This window comes from Procambarus clarkii, chromosome 34 (assembly GCF_040958095.1).
Source record: "Procambarus clarkii isolate CNS0578487 chromosome 34, FALCON_Pclarkii_2.0, whole genome shotgun sequence".
In the NCBI taxonomy this organism is placed as follows: Eukaryota; Metazoa; Arthropoda; class Malacostraca; order Decapoda; family Cambaridae; genus Procambarus; species Procambarus clarkii.
In genome coordinates, this window is record NC_091183.1 from 32,351,848 (window position 1) to 32,379,753 (window position 27,906).

General features: G+C 44.2%; 1 protein-coding gene across 1 annotated transcript in view; it reads left to right on the top strand.

Annotated features, from left to right (window-relative positions):
* The window catches only part of LOC123761967 (uncharacterized), a 165,276-nt gene that overhangs the window by 94,291 nt on the left and 43,079 nt on the right, over positions 1-27,906 (top strand). The window contains exons 2-4 of the mRNA XM_069335687.1: positions 7,546-7,675; positions 8,097-8,311; positions 27,073-27,180. Coding sequence (XP_069191788.1) covers positions 7,546-7,675; positions 8,097-8,311; positions 27,073-27,180 — 453 coding nt within the window. The remainder of the gene's footprint in view (positions 1-7,545; positions 7,676-8,096; positions 8,312-27,072; positions 27,181-27,906) is intronic.

The window sequence follows — 27,906 nt, forward strand, 5'->3', positions numbered from 1 at the left end:
TTAGTATATTTTGGTAGCAGTCTTTCCTGTAGACATATTTTATTAAATATGACCGAAAAAGTAAGATTAATAATTCTAACACGAATTTTCTCAATCTTTCGTACATTATGCTTCACTGGTTTTTTGATTTACCTCCAACAGTGAAGCATAATGTACGAAAGATTGAGAAAATTCGTGTTAGAATTATTAATCTTACTTTTTCGGTCATATTTAATAAAATATGTCTACAGGAAAGACTGCTACCAAAATATACTAATGTTAAAGTGCACGACCCAGCAGCAAGGAATCAAGCCTTCACGATAAAATATCGCCAGGATCTGATTCGTGATCAGATATACAAGGCAGAGAATGAAATCAAAGACAAAAAAACGCAACTACTTCATGCTACAAACGAGTGGAGAAATAGCAACATCGACCATAGTATCCGTACCCGCATTGAACAACACCTCGACATCCTCACAGACCAACATCACCTCAGCACTGAAACAAGGATTATCAAGAAACTAACAACATTATATGGAGGACCTATGGCAATTCCACGACCAAGAGATGGCTTCCTGAACCTTGCAGGAATTAACCTCACTGAGGACCAAGTCACTCTCCTAAATCTGGGCATAAACTGTCATGTTATGTCCAGACCGAGTGAAATGGCCCGGAAAGTGGAGTTGGAAATTCTGTTGGACGACATATTCGACCTCGAGACACAAAAGAAGGTCACTACCAAAGATACCTTACAAGCAGAACTTATTGCAGAAGGAGGAAAGAATCGAGGCAACTACAGAAGCACCATACTGTCCCCCGAGCTTAGAGCGGCAGCTAAAAGCCTTCGCGAGAACAAGGAGATAGTTGTCAGGAGAGGTGACAAGTCGCCAATATATGTCATTCTTAAAAAAGACGAATATCTGGCGAAAATGAACATCATACTCTCTGACCAAACTAAGTTCCAAAGGGTAACGAAGGACACTACAGCCGAATTAAAAGCAAAGGTCAACAAACTGATCGAAACTGTGAACGCCAAGAAATCCGGACTCCACCTGCCAAAGATTATTGGGGAATATAAACCTGGATATGCGTATGGAAATGTCAAGACGCACAAGCCTGGAAACCCACTTCGGCCAATCATTAGCCAGATACCCACACCCACGTACAGATTGGCAAAGCGACTCAACGGCCTGCTGACTCCTTATGTTCCTTGCGCCTTCAGCCTGAAGTCTCCAAAGGAATTTGTGGACTTACTGCGGGGCGCACGGGCCACAGGGATAAGAGCCTCGTTGGACGTAGAATCGCTGTTTACCAACGTACCTGTGGACGAGACAATCGGAATGATAGCCGACAGAGTGTATCGTGATCCAGCCTGTACTCCTCTTGACATGCCAGAAAGTATTCTGAGGAAACTACTCCAAGCTTGTACTAAAGAGGCACCCTTCTTGAGCCCGGATGGGCATATGTATAAGCAAGTAGATGGGGTCGCTATGGGTTCTCCCCTAGGTGTCCTGTTTGCAAACTTCTACATGGGTACCATCGAGCAAAAAGTCTTAGTCGACATGAACTTGAAACCGGCCATATACTGCAGGTATGTTGACGACATTTTTACACAGGTACCTGATGTCAGACATCTGCAGGAGCTGAAGGAGGCATTTGAGCAGAGTTCCGTGCTGCGTTTCACTTACGAGACGGAAAAGGATGGGAAGCTGCCTTTTCTAGATGTAACAGTCATGGAAAAGGGCGGAGGTTTCCACACTGCAGTCTACACAAAGGAAACAAACATAGGAATGTGCCTAAATGCCAACAGCGACTGCCCTGACAGGTACAAGAGGAGTGTTGTTAACGCATACGTCGACCGTGCTCTCAGCCACAGCTCAGAATGGAAGCAAGTCGACGAAGAACTCTGTAGGGTAAGGCAGGTTCTAGTCAATAACGGCTTCTCCAATGGTTTCATCGAAGACATCATAAGAAGGAAAGTGAAAAGCCATGCAACCTCTGAAGAGACAACTAACACAACACCTATACCCCCTATTAGACTATTTTACAGGAACTTCTTTTCCACAGCTCATAAAACAGAGGAAAGGGTCCTGAAAGATATTGTTAATAGAAACGTTATCCCTACAGACAAAAATCAGAGGATACAACTGACGATTTACTATAAAACCAGAAAAACGGCCAGCCTACTCATGAGAAACTCTCCAGACACGAAACAGAACGCTTTAAAAGAGACTAACGTCGTCTATGCCTTCAAATGCCCACTTGGGGACTGTAAGCTCCAAAAAACCCAGTATATAGGCAAGACAACAACATCTCTTTCTAGGCGTTTAACGATGCATAAACAACAGGGCTCCATTAAGGAACATATAATCTCTTCCCATAACCAAACCATCGCCAGAGAAATCCTAGTAAACAACACAGAAATCATCGATAGATACAGCGATAGCAGGCGGCTTGACGTTTGCGAGGCACTACACATCAAGAAGTCAACACCAGCAATCAACAGCCAATTATTGCACAACTATATTCTACCCACCTCAAGACTCCGCTCCAATATAGAAGCATCAAGAAATATGGACCAATAGGCTTTCTACAAACACTTCTATTCAATATCCATTGTTTCGTGTTCTGTCTTGTGTTGATACTTTTAATACCCTATTAATATCCTCTAATGCCACATCATCCTTCCCACCTCACTCAAATGTAATGCCACATCACCCTTCCCACCTCACTCAAAAGTAGATATAAAATCAGGGAAATGCAAGTTCTAATCAGTTGTGTATTTGTGAAGTCTTTGAAAATGTAATAAGTTTTACGAAACGCGCCCGTGTCGCGTCAGACTAGAAATAAAAATGAATTTTGGAGAAGTGATTTTTGATTTACCTCCAACAGTGAAGCATAATGTACGAAAGATTGAGAAAATTCGTGTTAGAATTATTAATCTTACTTTTTCGGTCATATTTAATAAAATATGTCTACAGGAAAGACTGCTACCAAAATATACTAATATATATATATATATATATATATATATATATATATATATATATATATATATATATATATATATATATATATATACTGTACTTTTGAAGATGTTTCATCTTGTTTCTTTGTTGTTATATATACTTTCAAAGTGATTTACTTCTTGATTTACACACACACACACACACACACACACACACACACACACACACACACACACACACACACACACACCACACAAGAGGCTAGTGAAAAAGCTGGAGATGCAGGCAGGAGTGAAAGGTAAGGTACTCCATTGGATAAGGGAGTACTTTATCCAATGGGAGCAACAGGAGACAACGAGTCAGTGTGAGGGGGTGAGGTCTCAGATTGGCGAGACGTCACCAGTGGAGTTCCGCAAGGTTCAGTCCTTGGACCTATACTGTTTCTGATATATGTAAATGGTCCCCCAGAGGGTATAGAATCGTTTCTCTCATTGTTTGCTGATGATGCAAAAATTATGAGGAGGATTAAAACAGAGGATGATAATAGGAGGCTACAAGATGATCTAGACAGGCTGAATGAATGGTCCAACAAATGGCTACTAAAGTTCAACCTGAGTAAATGCAAGGTCATGAAACTAGATGGTGGAAACAGGAGGCCAGACACTGGATACCGAATGGGAAATGAAGTACTTCATGAAACGGACAGAGAGAAAGATCTAGGAGTTGATATCACACCAAACCTGTCTCCTGAAGCCCACATAAAAAGAATTACGTCAGCGGCATATGCGAGGCTGACTAACATCAGAACTGCCTTCAGGAACCTGTGTAAGGAATCATTCAGAACCTTGTACACAGCATATGTAAGACCAATCCTGGAGTATGCGGCCCCAGCATGGAGCCCGTACCTTGTCAAGCAAGCTGGGAAAAGTTCAGAGGTATGTCACTAGGCTAGTCCCAGAACTATGAGGCATGAATTACGAAGAAAGGCTGCGTGAAATGCACCTCACGACACTGGAAGACAGAAGAATAAGAAGAGACATGATCACAACCTACAAAATTCTCAGAGGAATTAACAGGGTAGATAAGGATAAACTTTTTAACACGTGTGGTACGCGAACAAGGGAACACAGTTGGAGACTGAGTACCCAAATGAGCCACAGGGACGTTAGAAAGAACTTTTTCAGTGTCAGAGTAGTTATCAGGTGGAATGCACTAGACACTGATGTAGTGGAGGTTGACTCCATACACAGTTTCAAATGTAGATATGATAGAGCTCGAGAAGCTCAGGAGTCTGTACACCAGTTGATTGACGGCTAAGAGGCGGGACCAAAGAGCCAAAGCTCAACCCCCGCAAGCACAATTAGGTGAGTACTATCCTAAGCAGAACAATATGCAGATTCATAGTTTTCGCCCAAACAATACTTGTGACTTTCTCGTGTAACTCCTCATCGTCCAAGAATACACATTTACCAGTAACCACTCTTAAAAATCCAAGTTAAAATAATCATCCTAATGTTCCGTTGAAACAAAATATTAGCATCATCCTAACGCGCCATTTACAAGCCTGCAGAACGGACGCAAAAAGCGACTCTGAACTAAATAACACAATAACATGACGCAAAAAAAAATTGTTCTCCGGCTTGTCGTGATATTGATGCTGCTGTAAGTGAGGATGGAACGTGCGTGAAGCAAAGAATTCTCGCCAGTCCATTTTTGCGTCACACGAATCAACAAACTCAGGGAAAGTATATGCAATTCTGGGGCCAGATTCACGAAAGCACTTACGCAAGCACTTACGAACCTGCACATCTTTTCTCAATCTTTGGCGGCTTTGTTTACAATTATTAAACAGTTAATGAGCTCCGAAGTACCAGGAGGCTGTTTATAACAATAACAACAGTTGATTGGCAAGTTTTCATGATTGTAAACTGTTTAATAAATGTAACCAAAGCCGTCAAACATTGAGGAAAGATGTACACGTTCGTAAGTGCTTGCGTAAGTGCTTTCGTGAATCTGGCCCCAGGGCCTGTAGGTAATAAGCATAGATCAGTGTGAGTGGGTGGGACTCCTGTTTCCCGGAACCTCTTCACGTGAAGAGGTAACTGCATTCTTTCCTTGCTCGAGGGCGTAACCGGAGCACCGCTCCCGCCTGGGGGACTTAGGCTGTTGCTAAGGGACCCCAGGGTACTGCTGGGGACCCCAGGGAACTGCTGGGGATCCCGGGGTACTGCTGGTGACCCCAGGGTACTGCTGGGGACCCTAGGGTACTGCTGGGGACCGCAGGGTACTGCTGGGGACCCCAGGGTGCTACTGGGGACCCAGAGTACTGCTGGGGACCCCAAGGTACTGCTGGGGACCCACGGTTCATACATACTTGCTGGGGACCTACCGTCTTGTCACCAAGACGACCTGTTTTCGCCACCACCTGCAGTTCTCTACTGTCCTCGGGGTCATGACCTCGTTCCTAGGGTCATCAGGCGTCCTGAACGCGTCTGGCTGGCGGGATAACAACCATTCAACCTGACTGTTTGTGGTAGCACCTGGCCTTCGGACCACGCACAACAGACTGGTTGGTATAGCCTTGTATCTAAGTATACATGAACACGATAGGTCGGGAGTGAACGAATGGCGTCCAGTCTCTTGGACCCTCGGGGATCGAACGCCGATCTGCAAGAAGATAGGCCGACAGAAGACACAGAGACGTTGCTGTTGTAGTGACCGCGGACCTGTTCGCCGGCATGGGTAGTATATTTCGGGTCATTAATGGTGCTACACGATTGCCACTACTGTTGCAACAGAAGTTGATCTAGTTTAACAGACGTGGCAACAGAAGTTTAATAAAAGTGATAACAGACGTTTAAGAGAAGTGGCAATAGAAGTTTAACAGACGTGGCAACAGAAGTTTAACAGACGTGGCAACAGAAGTGGCAATAGAAGTTTAACAGACGTGGCAATAGAAGTTTAACAAAAGTGGTAACAGACGTTTAAGAGAAGTGGCAATAGAAGTTTAACAGACGTGGCAACAGAAGTTTAACAGAAGAGGCAACAGAAGTTTAACAGAAGAGCCAACAGAAGTTGAACTAGTGTTACACTTCTGTTGCCACTCGTACCATTACCGTTTCCACTACTGTTGCCATCACTGTTGCCACTATCCCTCCTCGGACCCCAGTCAAGAGAGATGAACAAAATTGCAGTTTATTCAACCCACAGATGCCGCCAAGTTGGTGTTAAAAATGCTTATTATCTGATATTTAAAGGTGAACAGCAATGATCTGATGGGAGATGGTTAGTGGTTTTTTTTGTTGAAATATGTGTTTAATTGTTGTCTTTACATATATATTGTTTGAATGCTGTGATTGGCTCCATTTGTGACATTGTTACGGACCCGAGCCCAGCGTCTGAGCACGGAGCAGTGACGACCGCGCCATCTGTGGATCAGCTCCCGAAACCCCCTCCAAATGGACGACGCCATCTAGTGAGGACGAGATATACCGGCCACAAGGGCTGGTTTCCCGTCCTGATCAGCTCATAACACAGCCGCTGCTGACCTCTGGTGAAGTGACGCTTAGACAGCAACGCCATCTATGGAGTGGATAGGTGGGCATTTGTGTCTAAGCCTGTAAGTGAGGTGCCCTAGAGTGAAACCAGTACTGATGACGTGTCTGATTACAGAGTCGACCTGGGACCGCTAAATCGGATGGTGGATGAGTCTACCCAAGGCAACCGTAGTATCTTCACGCATTTGCTGCAGAAGCTGTGAGTCACCCCCCCGGATGAACACTGTTGTGTTAGCCTGCCTGTGAGGTGGCAGAACCAGGGATTGTCGTACCCGGGGCTGACTAGTGGAGAAGACTAGCCACTGGGGTGTTGTGGTGAGGAGAGTGATCTGTGGAATCACACGAGGCTCCTGCCTAGGGCTCGCAACCCTAGTATCGGTCGTGGAGTGGCCTAACCAGCGGAACCGATTGGAACCTGCCATCTACAGGCTGGATTTGTGGTTGAAGGCCTCCACGACGGTGCCCCCAGTGGAACTGTGATTTGGCTGGCCTGTGGCCCGGGTAGACTCGAGAGAATCGAAGGATTCATCGTGAGGCCACAAGAGGACCAAGGGCTAAGCATCGTTGAGCACCGTGGAACACTCCGCGTCTTCAGAGGAAGACCATATTGTTTATTATAGTGTTTATACCCCCCCCCCCCCCCGTGTGATAATTTATATATTTATTTATTGGTGGTGGTGAATAAATATTTAATTTTGTGTAATCGTATCCCTTCCCCTTTAATTTACTTGCGTTACGGAACACACCCCTTGAAAGCCACTACTAACTTGGGGCCGGATACCCTACCTCTAACAACATCAGAGAAAGAACCCAGTTGCGACCCAATAGGGCTGTAACAAACATTGAGTCTCTCGTTGTTTCTCTCTCTCTCTCTCTCTCTCTCGTCCCCCACACTCACTAGAGACCATTGTGTACGTCATTTGATTACTCCAAGTAACGTGAGTGTGTGTTATTATTAGTATCGGTTGCACAATATTTACTTTTTGGGTGATTTGCAATAACGTTATTATTACACTGGATTTATTTTGGTCCCGCAGCGCCCCTGGCGGCCGTGTATGTCGTGAGAGGGGAGACGGTGCGGCTGCCCTGCAACTTAATATCGGAACCTGAGGACCCGGTGATATTGGTGCTTTGGTACAAGAACGGCACAAAGACTCCAGTTTACAGGTGGGTCATCACTAATGAAAGAACCTTTTTTTTCTTTAAGTGCGTTTGATCAATTTTCTTTGGTTTTGTGTTCTTCTGTGTAAGGTCAATGTCTGTGGCAGAAATTAAAAGAGCTGTGTTTGTGTGTGTGTGTGTTTGTGTGTATGCTCACCTAATTGTGCTTGCTGGAGTTGAGCTTTGGCTCTTTGGTCTCTCATCTCAACTGTGTGTGTGTGCTTATCAAAATGAAAATATTTATTTAAAAACAAAATATTTATGTTTAAAATACAGTGATACATGTCCCAACAAAAAACATGTCCAGCTAAACTAAGCTTCAGAATAACAGGAAGGGGAATACTGGATCATCTTCTTGATACTAAACACGATACAAAACTCACCAATACCTTGAATTGTGTCAATTTTACCCTCCTCCCCCCAACAGTGTGGACTCGAGACCGAGAGGTCAGCAGAAGGGCGGTCAAAGTTCACGGTCTTCGGATTTCTTCCGCGGCCGGGCGGACATCCGCAAGCAGGGCGGGTGGAACTGGACCCTAGTGGTGCGTGAGGCGGAGTTCAGAGACCAGGGGGAGTACCGCTGCCGGCTCGACTTCCAGTCTTCGCCCACACACAACGCCAGAATCTTCTTGCACGTTGTTGGTAGGTTGTGGTTACTGATTGTAAAGTTGTATTTTGATGTATACTCCCCTATAAGAGCCGACAAAATTGCCGTACTTGTAAGGGGTATATTGCGGCTCGCGAAATTGACACACTGTTCCGTTTTCTGTATTTGAGAGTCCTCTGGTAGGTTAGGATGAACTAGGCTCTTTAATGCGACAGTTTCTGGACGTTGGGAAGACTTAGGAGGACGGGATGTAGGTATTGTGGTGGCATATTCTCTCTCTCTCTCTCTCTCTCTCTCTCTCTCTCTCTCTCTCTCTCTCTCTCTCTCTCTCTCTCTCTCTCTCTCTCTCTCTCTCTCTCTCTCTCTCTCTCTCAGTTATGTTGCCACAATAAATGACTAAGGCTTGCAACATGAAATCCCTATAGCGAGATATATCTATTGAGAAATTGGTTAGGAGTACTGCGTTGGACTTGATCTCGCGTCTCTGGTCACCTTAGTTTGACTAAGATTTGTCTGCCATTGAAATTATTGAAAAAATACGAACGGGTTTCATAAATGATATAAATGGCCATTTAAACGTGAAAGGCTGAATTAACAATTTTATTCTTAATGATTGGGTAAAGGGTTTTGTGACATATATGAATTTCAGACAATTTATTAAACCTTTAAAACCTGGTGTTCGAGTCGACGCATGGCAAGAGTTCGTGAGAGTCGACGCATGCCATGCAGAGTTCGTGAGTGGTGACGCATGGCAGAGAGAGAGAGAGAGAGAGAGAGAGAGAGACAGAGAGACAGAGAGAGAGACAGAGAGAGAGACAGAGACAGAGAGAGAGACAGAGAGAGAGACAGAGAGAGAGAGACAGAGAGAGAGAGACAGAGACAGACAGACAGACAGACAGACAGACAGACAGACAGACAGACAGACAGACAGACAGACAGACAGACAGAGAGCGTTCTTCACGGTTCAGTTAAACGCGACTTCCTCCTTAAACGCCCCAACCACTACATTTTGAACGCAGCGAAAACTCCCGTGGTCCTTCCTCTCCGGTCTTGGTCTCATGCGTATAATTTGCGTATAATAACGAGTATAATTTTGAGTATAATGCGTATAACAATGAGGGTTTATATAATAATGAGAGTTTATGCCCCTATTCTACCTACGATAATCGCTGCAAATCGAACGTTCGTAAACCGTATGACACCGAACAGGGACGCCAAAATTATTGTGTTTTAGTACTTTACAAAACCATTGCAATTGTTACGTTGGGATTGATACCTTTTTAAAACTTAATAGTGAGGAGAAGATGCAGCTGTTTCGCACTTCTTTGGCCCGGCCGGTTCTCTCGATCTGCCACTCCGTAACAAATATGACTGTTTGTCTAACCCGAAATGCACGAACCCCCCCACCTAACCTGTCGAGGGCCGATGCATAGAAAACGACAATTATACAGTGCTTTAGTTGTTAATAAGTCGCATTTTTTACGAATTGGTCATTTATCTGGCTCAGCCTCTTAGAATACCAGAGGTTGAACGAGACCATACAGAAGTATGGTATACTATACAGAAGTATGGTGTACTATACAGAAGTATGGTATACCATACAGAGTATTTTATACCATATGGTCTGGCTCAACCAGATTATAAAGTATGGCCCAGACTTTTGGCCATACAAGGTACCTTGTATAACCATTTCGAGCCTGGCCTCAGGTCGGGTTCGGGGAGTCGAAAAACTCTTGAAATCCTCCCCAGGTATGCTCCAGGTATAAGGGTACCAGCTGGCTCCTTGGTATACTTTGCATGCACTTCCGGGAGGACAATAAGGATTGTTCAGCAATCTGATTGTTGAAGTCTAAGCTGGTCTTAAATGGGTTTTAATTTTGATCTCTCTCGCATTTAGATTACAATTATTCAATTGTTCCTAAATACGTAAATAGTCTTTGCAATTATTATATTAAAATTGACTAATTAATGTAAAAAGTAGACAAAGGCCTTTCCATTGGAGACTTTCGGTGACGTGGAGAAAGGAGTGACCTGCTGCATGGGTAACAGCTTCTTCCCCGTATCAACCTACCCTGGCTTTGCGCCCTGGAGAGGCCACTCTCCTGAGACTCATAGATGTCTACTACAATATTTCTTAACATCGAGACGCCGAATTTTGTTTATTATCATCATATAATTTTTGACAATTAGACTTTTACGTTAAGGCTTATTGAGAACCCACAAAGACTGGCTTTACACTGGATGCCAACTACAACAGTCAGCTAATTCCCGACACCTATATACTGCTGGGTGTATGGAAACATGCCCAAACGTTTTAGTCCTGCCAGGGATTCGAACTCTGGTTTATTCTGTTTAGAACCGGCTGAGTTAGAGGTTAAATTTATTTTTGTCTATTTCAGCTGTTTACAAATTTTACAACTCGCGTCTCTGTGGCCCGTCTCCCGTTGTGGCCCGTCCCCCGGTGTGGCCCGTCTCCCGTTGTGTGGCCCGTCTCCCGTTGTGACCCGTCTCCCGTTGTGGCCCGTCTCCCGTTGTGACCCGTCTCCCGTTGTGGCCCGTCCCCCGTTGTGGCCCGTCTCCCGTTGTGGCCCGTCTTCCGTTGTGGTCCGTCTCCCGTTGTGTGGCCCGTCTTCCGTTGTGGCCCGTCTCCCGTTGTGTGGCCCGTCTCCCGTTGTATGACCCGTCTCCCGTTGTGGCCCGTCTCCCGTTGTGTGGCCCGTCTCCCGTTGTGGCCCGTCTCCCGTTGTGGCCCGTCTCCCGTTGTGGCCCGTCCCCCGTTGTGGCCCGTCCCCCGTTGTGGCCCGTCTCCCGTTGTGTGGCCCGTCTTCCGTTGTGGCCCGTCCCCCGTTGTGGCCCGTCTCCCGTTGTGGCCCGTCTCCCGTTGTGGCCCGTCTCCCGTTGTGGCCCGTCTCCCGTTGTGTGGCCCGTCTCCCGTTGTGGCCCGTCCCCCGTTGTGGCCCGTCCTCCGTTGTGGTCCGTCTCCATTTCCCCAGGCGGTCAGGAAGTGGCCACCATCCTTGGGTTCGGAGACCCCTGTGAGCGGTATATAACCTTCTTAGTGTTGGGTTCAGAAACCCTCTTCGTTACCACTTGACTCTTTTATGTGGTGCTCTCACTCACCACCTTCCTTATAGTCTCTCTCTCTCTCTCTCTCTCTCTCTCTCTCTCTCTCTCTCTCTCTCTCTCTCTCTCTCTCTCTCTCTCTCTCTCTCTCTCTCTCTCTCTCTCTCTCTCTCTCTCTCTCTCTCTCTCTCTCTCTCTCTCTCTCTCTCTCTCTCTCTCTGTCTCTCTCTCTGTCTCTCTCTCTCTCTCTCTCTCTCTCTCTCTCTCTCTCTCTCTCTCTCTCTCTCTCTCTCTCTCTCTCTCTCTCTCTCTCTCTCTCTCTCTCTCTCTCTCTCTCTCTCTCTCTCTCTCTCTCTCTGTCTCTCTCTCTCTCTCTGTCTCTCTCTCTCTCTCTCTCTCTCTCTCTCTCTCTCTCTCTCTCTCTCTCTCTCTCTCTCTCTCTCTCTCTCTCTCTCTCTCTCTCTCTGTCTCTCTCTCTCTCTCTCTCTCTCTCTCTCTCTCTCTCTCTCTCTCTCTCTCTCTCTCTCTCTCTCTCTCTCTCTCTCTCTCTCTCTCTCTTGACTAATAAATACGAAAGTCCCTCTGTACGCCTTCCTCCACTTTTCAGTCATTATATATTTGACGGGAGTAATATTCTGAAAGATTACTTTCACAGGTCTTATCCTCCCCATCGGGAACATACCGAGCCTATAGTAATGCAGAGTAGAGCATGCTCCGTTTTGGCCTCCCAAGTCTGTAATATGGTGAAAAAATTGTAGTATCTTTCTAGTCACTCCTCTCTTCTCCTTTGTCATGCATCTCCCTCTGGCTCTGCCAGAATGTAGATTATCACTGATTTTTCTCTCTCTCTCTCTCTCTCTCTCTCTCTCTCTCTCTCTCTCTCTCTCTCTCTCTCTCTCTCTCTCTCTCTCTCTCTCTCTCTCTCTCTCTCTCCAACTTCCATCTTGTGCATTTCACTACCTGCTGGCTTTTTACAGTATTACTACTGTTTTAATGATTCGCTTCCCCTTTGGTGTGTGTGTGTGTGTATGTGTGTGTGTGTGTGTGTGTGTGTGTGTGTGTGTGTGTGTGTGTGTGTGTGTGTGTGTGTGTGTGTGTGTGTGTGTGTGTGTTTCGATACAAAAACAAGAGCTGCTTCATATTAACCAATAAACCTTCCACTGTTTTCCTTACTCTTTAGTTTCTAATGACGATCTTGGTGTTGTCGACTCTTATGCCCAGCATAAATAAACCCCATTCTTGTGTAACCTGTTGAGAAAAGGACGTGCTCTCCCTTGACCGCCCTAACGCTTACGTGTGCGTCATATAGGGTCATCTATAATAGTTATAACTCGGTAATTAGCAGTCTAATTATACGCATCGTGGGGATTTGTACGCTTGTAGGCTGCCTCCCCCCCCCTCCCACTTACCCCTTACCCCCCTCCCCCATTACCCCCATACCCCCCCTCCCCACCTGCCTATATTAACACGCTCTGGATGTTTAATAATGTGTGTTTTATTAGGTTTGCTAATTCTTATAATTAGTATGATGCCCTTTGACACCTGAAGTGGTTGGATAGTTCTTGTTTAATTAGTTGACGAATGGCCTCATTATTTATGAAATCTATGAATTTATCAGTTGTTTAATATTCACGTTAAGTTCCATCTCCTGACACCCAGACACTTGGGCTGAACGGTAGAGCGACGGTCTCGTTTCCTGCAGGCCGGCGTTCAATCCCCGACGGTCCACAAGTGGTTGGGCACCATTTCTTCCCTCCCTCCCTTCCCCTCTCCCCCGTCCCATCCCAAATCCTTATCCTGACCCCCCCTCTTCCTAGTGCTATATAGTCGTAATGGCTTGGCACTTTCCCCCTGATAATTTCCTTCCTTCACGTGATTCGTGTTGTTAGGTGTTTGTTCGTTAACAAGCACTTGTGAGAGGCAACGACGGTCGTGTTCGTATCTCTCCTCCACCAGGGAGCCAGGGGCCAGATTCACGAAAGCACTTACGCAAGCACTTACGAACGTGTACATCTTTCCTCAATCTTTGACGGCTTTGGTTACATTTATTAAACAGTTTACAAGCATGAAAACTTGCCATTCAACTGTTGTTATTGTTATAAACAGCCTCCTGGTGCTTCGGAGCTCATTAACTGTTTAATAATTGGAAACAAAGCCGCCAAAGGTTGAGGAAAGATGTACAGGTTTGTAAGTGTTTGCGTAAGTGCTTTCGTGAATCTGGGCCCAGATTCACTAAACAGTTACACAAGCACTTACGAATCTGAACATCTTTTTTTTTTCAATCTTTGGCGGCTTTGTTTCCAATTGAATGTTCGTGACTCTGCCCCCCTGATCTGAGCGAGTATTCACAGAACACTTAGGTCCACTTACGAGGTCAAAACCTCGTATCTACATCATGGATGCTTAGTCTGCATTTACGTATTAGTTTACGAGCTCCGAGGCGCTATACGAGATCGCCCATAACAATAGTAATCTAGCGCTTTAGACCGACATCCTTATACGTACGAGATCGTAAATTGTGTCGTGAATATCGACTAAACCTCCAGGACTGAGATGAGAGGTCCAGATCTCGTGACGATTGTGTTGTTGAGAATGTACAATGATATGTTGTTAAATGATAAAATAATCAATCATTCTTAAACAACTTGTATTTAAGGGATACGTTGTGGCTATATAAATTTAACCTGGCTCACAGGAAGGTATACCTTAGTATACCTTGGTATACCTCAGTATACCTCAGTATAGCTCGGTATACCTCCGCAGCTGAGGTCCGTCAGGATGCATTTGTTTACGATGCTGACGTCTAGACAGTTTACACGGATAAACTGTCTAGATGTATACCAATGTAAACTGTCCCTCCCTTAGTCCCGTCCCCTCTTCCTTCCCTCTTCCTTTCCCCCCTTCCTTCCCCCTCCCCCCTCCCCCCTCTCCCCCTTTGTCTCAATGTCTCAGAATTTTTATTATTAAGAAACTCTGGAACAACTTTATGGGTCTCTCAGAAAATATATGGTTACGATCACTGAAAACTCTATGGGGGGAAAGCATTAAAAATATTTCACACTTGAATTGTATGCAAATCGCCTGGGAGTCTCTCTAAATGCTAATATTTCTTAAAGCGTTTAACGTAGGCTGATATCAATTACCCTATGTTCGGCCCATTCCCCAGACTTTTCCCCTGCAAAGCTGGGCGAGTCTTGCCACAAGCGTGTATTTTCCTATTTTGGACAGACAGACAGACAGACAGACAGACAGACAGACAGAAAACCCGACGGAAAGACAGACAAACATTCTTATAGATACAGATGTATCATTATAATTTCCATAAGTAAATTTAAAATTTATTTCCATTTAATAAATTATATTTTTTTATAAAGTTCATTTAATAAATTCATAAATTTCCATTTTCCAAATTTGTTCCTGTTATATCCATCCTGGCTGGGGAGCCGGTCGGCCGAGCGGACAGCACGCGGGACTCGTGATCCTGTGGTCCTGGGTTCGATCCCAGGCGCTGGCGAGAAACAATGGGCAGAGTTTTTTTCACCCTATGCCCTTGTTACCTAGCAGTAAAATAGGTACCTGGGTGTTAGTCAGCTGTCACGGGCTGCTTCCTGGGGGTGGAGGCCTGGTCGAGGACCGGGCCGCGGGGACACTAAAAGCCCCGAAATCATCTCAAGATAACCCTATATCACGGGAGACATCTCCCGTCACGCAGGGTGCAGTCGCACCTCCACAGATCTCCAGTATCAGCTCTTGATACTGGTAATGGCTCAAAAGGGCCACCACTTACGGGGCTATTCATGCCCGTGCCACCTCTTGGGTGGCTTAATCTTCATCAATCAATCCACCCTATATGCGCACTTTCTAGGACACATCCTTATATAGCGGATGTGTGGGACAATGAATATATATATTTTTAAACTTGTCTGTGATCAATTTGCCTATTGTTTACGTGTGTGTGTGGTTGCGAGAATTCTTGTTTTTCACCTCACTCGGTTTTCAGCCAGGCTGGTCTTGTGGAACCACATATCCACTACAGCCTGGTTGGTCCGGCACTTCCGATGGGTCTTTGTCCATTTACCTCTTAAGAACCTGGATTATTTAAGCCACGTCTTAAAAGTTTAAGTCCAGAGGAAGCAGGAGAACAGGGGTAAGGAAGCTTGGGGTGAAGATAAGGCGGAATTATTCTTATCTATATCTTTCATGCTGAGTAGTTTGATAGTGAAAGAGCACCACCACATTCCACCATCACCATCACACTCCACCATCACCACCACACTCCACCATCACCACCACACACCACCATCACTACCACACACCACCATCACCACCACACTCCACCACCACACTCCACCATCACTACCACACACCACCATCACCACCACACTCCACCATCACCATCACACTCCACCATCACCACCACACTCCACCATCACCATCACACTCCACCATCACCATCACACTCCACCATCACCACCACATTCCACCATCACCATCACACTCCACCATCACCACCACACACCACCATCACCACCACACTCCACCATCACCACCACACACCACCATCACCACCACACTCCACCATCACCACCACACTCCACCATCACTACCACACACCACCATCACCACCACACACCACCATCACTACCACACACCACCATCACCACCACACACCACCATCACCACCACACACCACCATCACCACCACACACCACCATCACCACCACACACCACCATCACCACCACACTCCACCATCACCACCACACACCACCATCACCACCACACACCACCATCACTACCACACACCACCATCACCACCACACACCACCATCACCACCACACACCACCATCACCACCACACACCACCATCACCACCACACTCCACCATCACCACCACACACCACCATCACCACCACACACCACCATCACCACCACACACCACCACCACCACCACAGTCCACCAAGACCAGATGAACGGTACTCAGTGTGTTTACAAACAAACAATCAACATTCCTCTTTACAAACTGCTCATTCCTCCCCATTCCCTACCCACTTCCCATCCCCATTCTCTATCCACTTCTCGTCTGCTCCTCCATCACTCACCGCGTCTCTGTCCCTTCATCATTTTGCCTCTGCTATCCTCTCCTCCCATCCACATGAATACACTAACCCCCTCCCCTACCCTCCTAGCCCCCATACTTTATCACTATCCATCATGGCTTGGCATTTTCATTTCGTTCTCACTTCCCAATAACACCTCACCCGTTTCCCAGATAGTCCTCTCTCATCGGTGAATCAGATATTCGCTTGTGAATATCTGATTCACATGTGAATATCTGATTCACATGTGAATATCTGTTTCACATGTGAATATCTGATTCACGTGTGAATATCTGATTCACATGTGAATATCTGATTCACGTGTGAATATCTGATTCACATGTGAATATCTGATTCACGTGTGAATATCTGATTCACATGTGAATATCTGATTCACGTGTGAATATCTGATTCACATGCTCCTGTCGCTTCAGCATCTCAAGTCCAGCCTGTCCTCCTATTTTGGTAGGACTTATAGGAAGGATGAGGAGCATAGTACATATACCGATGTAGAATAGTACATATACCGACATATACCGCGCTATTAGAAATTAGAAATCGGTACTATTGAATTTGGACAAACCGGAAAACGAGTTTCCACGAATGAGCTAATCCACAAGGATTTGGATTCGAACCTACGCAGGGCATGTTCCCAGATGCGCCTCTGACTAAAGCAGCATCTGGGAACATCCCGTACGTAGGCTCGAACCCTCATCACAGCCCTTATAGATCTGTTCGTTTGATATATCACACTATTGTGATTTCTCTGTGTATTTCCACGTATGTTGCAAACGCAGACTACACTACCCTAACCTCCCTAGGCCTAATACACGCTACCTGAGGCCTAATATAGTACATATGTGTACTATAATAGGCCTCGAAATATTTAAATTTGTTTTTTTAGCTTAATTTTTTCTGATTCTATAAAATAAATAGTACAAAAGTTCAAATAGAACAGAATAGAACAAAAGTTCTACCACTCCTCTAGGGAGCCGGTGGCTGAGAGGACAGAACACTGGACGCGTGATCCTGTGGTCCCGGGTTCGATCCAGGGCGCCGGCGAGAAACAATAGGCAGAGTTTCTTTCACCCTGATGCCCCTGTTACCTAGTAGTAAATAGGTACCTGGGAGTTAGTCAGCTGTCACGTGCTGCTTCCTAGGGGGTGGAGGCCTGGTAGAGGACCGGGCCGCCGGGACACTAAAGCCCCGAAATCATCTCAAGATAACCTCAAGAAGAAGGTAACCTCCTTTAAGAGGTTGTCTGGGAGCATTTGTTATTGATTTTGTACTTTTTAACAAGAGTTTATTTCGTTCTGTCTAAACAGAGTTTACTGTGTGCTTCGAGACGAGGCTTCATAATGTTCTTCCTGAACAGTGTTCATTTTGTTATGGTAACCGTGGTCCATACTGCACTGACTACTTAAGGATAACTTAACTACTGCACTGACTACTTAAGGATAACTACTGCACTAACTATTTAAGGATAACTACTGCACTAACTACTTAAGGATAACTTAATTACTGCACTATCTACTTAAGGATAACTTAACTACTGCATTAACTACTTAAGGATAACTTAACTACTGCACTAATTACTTAAGGATAACTTAACTACTGCACTAACTACTTAAGGATAACTACTGCACTAACTACTTAAGGATAACCTAACTACGGCATTAACTACTTAAGGATAACTTAACTACTGCACTAACTACTTAAGGATAACCTAACTATTGCACTAACTACTTAAGAATAACTACTGCACTAACTACTTAAGGATAACTTAATTACTGCACTAACTACTTAAGAATAACTTAACTACTGCACTAACTACTTAAGGATAACTTAATTACTGCACTAACTACTTAAGGATAACTTAACTACTGCACTAACAACGTAAGGATAACTTAATTACTGCACTAACAACTTAAGGATAACTTAACTACTGCACTAACTACTTAAGAATAACTTAACCACTGCACTAACTACTTAGGGATAACTTAACTACTGCACTAACTACTTAAGGATAACTTAATTACTGCACTAACAACTTAAGGATAACTTAATTACTGCACTAACAACTTAAGGATAACTTAACTACTGCACTAACTACTTAAGGATAACTTAACTACTGCACTAACAACTTAAGGATAACTTAACTACTGCACTAACTACTTAAGGATAACTAAACTACTGCACTAACTTCGCGAATATAAGTTGAGGGAAAAGTTGGTCTTTCAACTCGAATTAATTTGGAGTTGAAATTAAATCTTTATTTAATTTCCAGTGCTATGTAATCCTAATGGCTTAGCGCTTTCTCCTTCCTGTCACTATTCGTCAATTCAATTCGTCGAATTAATTTCGCGGCCGCAGTTGTTAATTTTGCGGTCAATGTTGTTAATTTTGCGGTCAATGTTGTTAATTTCGCGGTCAATGTTGTTAATTTCTCGGCCACAATTGTTAATTTCCCGGTCAACTGTTAATTTGGTGGCCGCAGTTGTTAATTTCGCGGACGCATTTCTTAGTTTCGCGGTCAATGTTGTTAATTTCGCGGACGCATTTGATAATTTTGAGGTCAATGTTGTTAATTTCGCGGCCGCAGCTGTTAATTTCGCGGTTAATGTTGTTAATTTCGAGGCCACAGTTGTTAATATCTTGGCCACATTTTTTAATAATCTTAACACATGTTTAATACAACACTCTCTTGGCTCACTTCTCATTCTAGTGTCTATATTTCCACTTTAATTGTCTTTATAACCTATTTTATCACTTAGCTTTCCTCTACTTTCCTATTCTACCAAGACACTCCTTCTATAGCTTCCTTCTATATCTTCCTTCTATCTTATCTTCTAACCTTCTTTTACCGTCGTTGTTAACACTTAATATGCTATCTTCATTCATTTATCCGGACTCTGGATAATAAGAAAAAAATCATCATAGTGTAGAGGGTAATGCGTGCGTCTGAGGTGATGACCTGGAACGAGAGTTCGATTCTACTGCAATGCTTCAAAACATTTTCCTCCTTGCTTTAATACGACGCAATTGGGATTTCATTGAGTTTTATATATATATATATATATATATATATATATATATATATATATATATATATATATATATATATATATATATATATATATATATATATATATATATATATATATATATATATAGTTTTCGTTCTTGGAGCTCTGTTATAGTGTGTTATCTCCAGCTACCTTTGACGTGATTACTACTTAATCTCCTCTGAAACCTCCCGAGCCTCAGGTGTGTAGCCCCACACATGTAAAACCTCCCGAGCCTCAGGTGTGTAGCCCCACACATGTAAAACCTCCCGAGCCTCAGGTGTGTAGCCCCACACATGTAAAACTATTTTATTGTCCTTTTATAATCTACAGTCCCACGCTGCTCTTGTTCGTCATAATCAGCAAAATTAATAGTTTCTTTTCCTTTCTAAATGTTTGTAAATGTTCGTCTAGATATCCCCATTTTTTTCCCCCCAGCTACTTGCGTTGGACGGTAGAGCGACGGTCTCGCTTCATACAGGTCAGCGTTCAATCCCCCAAGCATCCACAAGTGGTTGGGCACCATTCCTTCCCCCCGTTCTATCCAAAATCCTTATCCCGACTGTTGTTGTTATAGATTCAGCTACTCGGAATAAGTTCCAAGTAGCACGGGCTATGGTGAGCCCGTAACTTACCTGGCACAGGAGCGGGGCAAGTAGCACGGGCTATGGTGAGCCCATAGTGGACTTACCTGGCACAGGAGCGGTCTATCTCGACCCCTTCCAAGTGCTTATATAGTCGTAATGGCTTGGCGCTTTCCCCCTGATTATTCCCTCCCTCTGACCTTTCTGAAGCGAAAATATACCTTTTGGTTTCCCCCTTTCTTCAGTCTCTTAATTAATTTCCACCGGAGCTCGGGATTATGATTATTCGACTTTCCAGGTGTGGGTTTGGTACGTGTATAATCCCGTATTGCTTAATACGCCCGCCCCGGGTAGTGTGCTGTCAGCCTGGGGGCTTCATCAGAGGGACTTATGGGATTAACCTAAGCCCATAAGTCTACTCCAGCTTAGTATCCAGCACTCTCTCTTAGGGCTAATGCATGACCCGCCGTTTCGTCCGAGGTTACTGTGGGAGAGGTTATTGGTGGTAATGCATGATCCTCCCACGTCTCTGGTTACTGTAGGAGAGGTTATTGGTGGTAATGCATGATCCTCCCACGTCTCTGGTTACTGTGGGAGAGGTTATTGGTGGTAATGCATGATCCTCCCACGTCTCTGGTTACTGTAGGAGAGGTTATTGGTGGTAATGCATGATCCTCCCACGTCTCTGGTTACTGTGGGAGAGGTTATTGGTGGTAATACATGATCCTCCCACGTCTCTGGTTACTGTGGGAGAGGTTATTGGTGGTAATGCTTGATCCTCCCACGTCTCTGGTTACTGTGGGAGAGGTTATTGGTGGTAATGCATGATCCTCCCACGTCTCTGGTTACTGTGGGAGAGGTTATTGGTGGTAATGCATGATCCTCTCACGTCTCTGGTTATTGTGGGAGAGGTTATTGGTGGTAATGCATGACCCTCCCACGTCTCTGGTTACTGTGGGAGAGGTTATTGGTGGTAATGCATGATCCTCCCACGTCTCTGGTTACTGTGGGAGAGGTTATTGGTGGTAATGCATGATCCTCTCACGTCTCTGGTTACTGTGGGAGAGGTTATTGGTGGTTATGCATGATCCTCTCACGTCTCTGGTTACTGTGGGAGAGGTTATTGGTGGTAATGCATGATCCTCTCACGTCTCTGGTTACTGTGGGAGAGATTATAGATGCTAATGAATGATCCTCCCACGTCTCTGGTTACTGTGGGAGAGATTATTGATGCTAATGCATGATCCTCCCACTGTTTCGTCTCTTCAGTAATTTTATATCCTGTCAATTTACATGAGTATCTTGTATGTCGTAATCACATTTCGATGTTGTTGTGTTCCAACGATGTGAGGTTTTATTTCGTTTAATTTGTCTTAGTAGTTCATGCCTCTTAGCTCTGGTTGCTGGATATTCTCCAGATTCCTTTCGCTGGCACCGCTTACTTCAGAAACGATAACATATATGCGATGCCCAGAGCTCTAAACTGCTTTTGTTTTGAAGACCCTCATGGCGGTATTGAACCTTGCATTTGCAGCTGATGTTATTCGGTTGTTGTGTACCTCAGTAGATAGATACAATGTGAACTTAGTATAAATTTGATGCATCACGTTAGTGTGATCTCTGTGTGTGGTGAACTTAGTATCTTAGCCTTTTCTTTTGACTGTGAATATACCTCCTTTCATTTGGTACATTGTTTTGCCTCTTTTTCCCTGTTTCCCTTTTTCATTATTTTATATTTACTAGAGTTAAACTCCAGCAGACAATTGCTGCTGTTATGTATTTTCCTGCAGACTTTGTGTGTATCTTTTTCATAACTAACAGTGATAGAGAGGAATCTATCATCACTGTAAGACATTTTTTTTTCATAGATTGCAGGAAGAGCATTTCCTTCAAGATGCCACAAGCAGCGTCTGTCCATTTTGGCGAGTCTTCCCTCTGTTATGAATTGGGGAAAAGATTAGATTCAGAAAATGGAAATACCTTGTTGAAAAATGCTTGAAAGTAGTCATCATTCCTCTTGTGTGTTTACGGCGTCAGCGGCGAGCTGGGAGTGAGTGATGGTGGCGGTGTTCTACGAGTAATGGTGTGATCATCAATGGGGTGATCATGTCTCTCTGCTGCCTGTGTCTGCTCATAACTAGATATTCTCTCCTACACATGGTACCGCTCTTGTTCTCCCAGCCGTTCTTGTCAGATGTTATTGTATCTTCCTCTCCTGTCAGATGTTATTGTATCTTCCTCTCCTGTCAGATGTTATTGTATCTTCCTCTCCAGTCAGATGTTTTTTCGGTGTGTTCTTCTCCTGTGTTTGACACATGTTTTTATAACTCGGTTATTTTCACCCCCTGGACATGTGTGGAGGACATGTAGGAGTATTTTGTGTTCTCTCTCTCTCTCTCTCTCTCTCTCTCTCTCTCTCTCTCTCTCTCTCTCTCTCTCTCTCTCTCTCTCTCTCTCTCTCTCTCTCTCTCTCTCTTTCTCTCTCTTTCTCTCTCTCTCTCTCTCTCTCTCTCTCTCTCTCTCTCTCTCTCTCTCTCTCTCTCTCTCTCTCTCTCTCTCTCTCTCTCTCTCTCTCTCTCTCTTTCTCTCTCTCTTTACTTGGTTCTAACTTCCGTGTCATCCGGAAGAGTGATGATCAGACCACACATCACATTTTGGAGAAACGACGCGACGTTTCGGTCCGTCGTGGACCATTATTTGGACCTGGACACACACACACACACACACACACACACACACACACACACACACACACACACACACACACACACACACACACACACACACACACAATACGACTTGATAATGGTCCAAGGATGAGCCGAAACGTCAGTGTGTCTCCCTCTCTCTGATGTGTGGTTTGGTCGTGGTAGTTTCAGCCAGGTTGTTGTGGTTCATCGTTTCCGTGTGGGGAGGGTCGTTCGTGTTTGTGAATGATATTTTGGTCATTCGTCCGCATTGCCCTTGCGATGATTTTCGGGGCTTAGCGTCCCCGCGGCCCGGTCCTCGACTAGGCCTCAGTCAAGCATCTTCAAGATGTTCCTTTATTTTTTTTTTTTTTTTTTGGGGGGGGTCTTCTCACTCTTTTTCCTTTTGTTATATACATATATGACACGCATATGTATAGGCTGTGTTTACACGTATATGTAGCTGTATATGTATGTATATATATATATATATATATATATATATATATATATATATATATATATATATATATATATATATATATATATATATATATATATATATACGAATTTTGGTCCAGTGCCATCTAACTATAAGTTGTTTTTAAATGCACAAAATCGTCCATTTTTTCTCTATATTGCGACTTGAAAAAACGCTTTCAATTCATGAATTTTTCTTTTCAATTTTTCTTTTTCTTTCTCTTTCTTTCTCTTTTTAATTTTCTTTGCACATTTTTTTTTTAATTCGATGATACCTTGCGGGTCTTACGATGTAGTAGACCGTCTTAACATGACTTAAAATTTCGTGAGTGTCGTACGAACCTCACAACTAGCATGAGTGACTGTCAAGGGAACATTTTACTTACAATAGATATATTTAAGTAAAATGTTAATGTCAGTTTTTTTTTATCTGAGTTTGTATGTGTTTGGATAAACAAGCTGGCAACTCGGTCGAGTTTTAGTGTTACATCTATCGACCAATCACAGCTGGTCACGTGACCTGTGTATAGCCAATACGAGGAGACTTGTGACGTCAGGCATCAGTAAGTCCACCTGGGATTGGTCTGGCAAACTTCACTTGATCAAATGACATCACTGTAGAGATGCTCGAGTTCTGTGCTATGGGCTTATTGGACTCTTCATCTCAAGAGTCTTGAGATGTAGATTGAATCTTATTATAAGAATCAAAATCTTAAGAATAGATGATCTCTATTGAGTCAAGGGACACCAGGAGATCTATATCATACCCCTTCTATTGGCTAACACCTCATCTTGCACTAACACTTCAGAATTTACGGGCTATTCATGCCCATGCCACCTCTTGGGTGGCTTAATCTTCAGCAATCAATCTCTAAATCCGAAGCTGCTGAAGAGAGCTTAAGCGAAACAAGTCTTTAAGACTATCTCATCACATCCAAGTTTAACATTTGTAAACTAACTTTGCAGAATTTGTTTTATATTTGCATATAATAATGTTGGGATTTAGAATTTTTATGTAACCTAATCCTGCATTACAGAATCTTTTTTTTTCTATCCTCTGAACTGTAGTTTGTGAGGCTAATCTTGGAATTAGTCACGAACATAGGAGATTAATCCTCTATATTGCCTGAGTAATGCTATAGCAGCGTGAGATTAATATGAGGAAAATCCCTGTAATTAGGCACTCTTCTGTACTATCATTTCAGTTATTCTTGCCTGAACATAGATTCAGAAAATGGAAATACCTTGTTGAAAAATACTTGAAAGTAGTCATCATTCCTCCTCTGTGTTTACGGCGTCAGCGGCGAGCTGGGAGTGAGTGATGGTGGCGGTGTTCTACGAGTAATGGTGTGATCATCTATGGAGTGATCATGTCCATGTTTTGATTTGCTTTGTTGTAGTTTCTATCACCCCTACTACTAGTTCAGGAGCCTGGACAGTGTTCCGGGAGCCTGGACAGTGTTCCGGGAGCCTGGAAAGTGTTCCGGGAGCCTGGACAGTGTTCCGGGAGCCTGGACAGTGTTCCGGGAGCCTGGAAAGTGTTCCAGGAGCCTGGACAGTGTTCCAGGAGCCTGGACAGTGTTCCAGGAGCCTGGACAGTGTTCCAGGAGCCTGGACAGTGTTCCAGGAGCCTGGACAGTGTTCCAGGAGCCTGGACAGTGTTCCGGGAGCCTGGACAGTGTTCCAGGAGCCTGAAATCCCCTCGGTACAATCCCCTCGGTACAATCCCCTCGGTACAATCCCCTCGGTACAATCCCCTCGGTTATACTTACCTAATCTCGTGGCTGTCGTCGTTGTTCTGCTGTGACTCCAATCACCTGTGTTGCTATTAGTCATTTTTAAAAGTCCAAGAGTATTATAAAAAATTTAATAAATTTGTATTTTAAATTTCACACAAACTTCTATGAATGCTGAGTAAATAACGAGGGTCAAGAAGACTTATGTGTAATTAGATACTTTTTTTTTGGGGGGGGGGAGTATCTTTGCTATACTATCCTCGATACTATCTGTGCTTCATTCACTGTGCTGCGGATTCCATGGTTATTATTGATATTGTCTTCTTTTATGGCTCATGTTGTGAATTTATGGCCCATGTTGTGAATTTATGGCCCATGTTGTGAATTTATGGCCCATGTTGTGATTTATGGCCCATGTTGTGAATTTATGGCTCATGTTGTGAATTTATGGCCCATGTTGTGAATTTATGGCCCATGTTGTGAATTTATGGCCCATGTTGTGATTTATGGCCCATGTTGTGAATTTATGGCCCATGTTGTGAATTATGGCCCATGTTGTGATTTATGGCCCATGTTGTGAATTTATGGCCTTCTTTTATGGCCGCATGTTGTGATTTTATTACAAAAAAAGTCTTCAAAATTTCAAAGCCAGAGGTACTTTTGTGAAAGCTGTTTAAGGACTAGTTGTGAATAAGATATTTTCTGTTATGTGAGATGTTTTTCATACTTCAGCTGTGCTACTCGTGGTACAAATAGATACTGTGTGATGGTTTTTTTTTGGGGGGGAAAGGAGGGGATGAGGGGGGACAGGGGGGACAGGGGGAAGGAGGGGGGGTTACATCCTGGTCTCTCGAAAAGTTCCCCATATTTTTTACGTCAAAATTTCCCAGCGGACAAATCCAGAGGTGCTAGAGATCATAACCATTCACAACATTGACGTTTTCTATACGTGGGACCAATAGGTTAGGTTAGGTTAGGTTAGGTTAGGTTAGGTTCCAGCTTTGTAGCACACCAATTTTCTGTCCGTTGTGGACGGGCTGAATTAATACAACAAAATAATGTCAACTTTTAAACCTTTTTTTTTTCCTTATTTGATCATGCAAATTTATGAAACTTTAGGATTTTCCTCCTCATATTACAACTGTTATTGTGCACACTGTTATAGGCAGAGTGAAGGAGGAGAGCCTTCTGCTTTTCTATACAGAGTTCATTTATCCGAGAGCCGGTCGGCCGAGCGGACAGCACGCTGGACTTGTGATCCTGTGGTCCCGGGTTCGATCCCAGGCGCCGGCGAGAAACAATGGGCAGAGTTTCTTTCACCCTATGCCCCTGTTACCTAGCAGTAAATAAGTATCTGGGTGTTAGTCAGCTGTCACGGGCTGCTTCCTGGGGGTGGAGGCCTGGTCGAGGACCGGGCCGCGGGGACACTAAAGCCCCGAAATCATCTCAAGATAACCTCAAGATAGATCCACATACGGCTTTTTCTTTTGCCATTATCTGCTCTTTTTTCCTAAATTAAAATCGGTATAAGACAATGTTATATCAGGAGAGTGCACGGGCTCACCATAGCCCGTGCTACTTGGGACTTTTTCCTCCAGGTAGCGAATCTTAAACAACAACAACAACAGAATGACTATATGTATGACTCCTGATATAACACTTGGATATAAGGCCCAGGCTTTGGCACATGAGGACAGAGGGAAGGAACGGTGTCCCCCCAATCACTTGGACCATCGGGGATCGAACATTCGACCCTGTAAGAAGTGATGCGATTACTATTTAACATCAATGTATTTTGACCACAATGTTTTTATGTCTCACGATAATGTCAGAATACGCAGACGAGGAGTCACAATAACGTGGCTAAAGTATGTTGACCAGACCACACACTAGAAGGTGAAGGGACGACGACGTTTCGGTCCGTCCTGGACCATTCTCAAGTTGAGTGTGTGATTTGGGAATGGTCACAATCGACTTGAGAATGGTCCAGGACGGACCGAAACGTCGTCGTCCCTTCACCTTCTAGTGTGTGTGGTCTGCTCAATATGCCAGACTACTCTATATGTGCTACTTTCTTGCGCAGATCTTCCACAGCAGCTGCGCATCTACAGTCCCGGGGGTGCGCTGGTGGACGGAGTGGCGGTGGTGCAGGAGGGCCACCCTCTCACCCTCTCTTGTAGAGCCACAGGAGGTAAGAGTCTCTCTCATAACCTTGCTGGTAGACCAGCAGATTGTGTAGTGGGGAGAGAGTGGGTCCCTGTCCCTGTGTGTGTGTGTGTTGTGTGTGTGTGTGTGTGTGTGTGTGTGTGTGTGTGTGTGTGTGTGTGTGTGTGTGTGTGTGTGTGTGTGTGTGTGTGTGTGTGTACTCTCCTTATTTTGCTTGCGAAGGCTGAGCTCTGGCTCTTTGGTCCCGCCTCTCAACTGTCAATCAACTGGTGTACAGATTCTGGAGTCTATTGAGCTACGTATTTTGTGTGTGTGTGTGTGTGTTTTTGATCTAACTGCTGCTTTTTGTCAATTGGGGGGAGGGGGGTTGGCGTTTAGCTTTTGGGCCCTGATTTGTTTTCCATGTGTCAAGAAACACTAATCATCCATTAATGTTCTATTGTATTTGGTCTTAAGGATTTATATATGTGTTTGCTTAACTAACCACCACTTCCATAATTACATATATGTGAAATGCGTCCAACATCTACCTGTTGGACGCTGTCAATCATCCATCAGGTATTCAGTGAGATTAATCCTCCCAATTTCAGATTTTATTTTTTTCTATTTGCTTGTGGAGTTGTGACTGGAGTTGGCTTCCACTACCTGCACTGTCATTTTATTTCGCTTGTTTGTAAACAGTGAAAATGGTGACATTCTTGAATTCTTCTGACTTGTGTGTTTTTCTAACTTCAATGCACCCGCTTCGTTC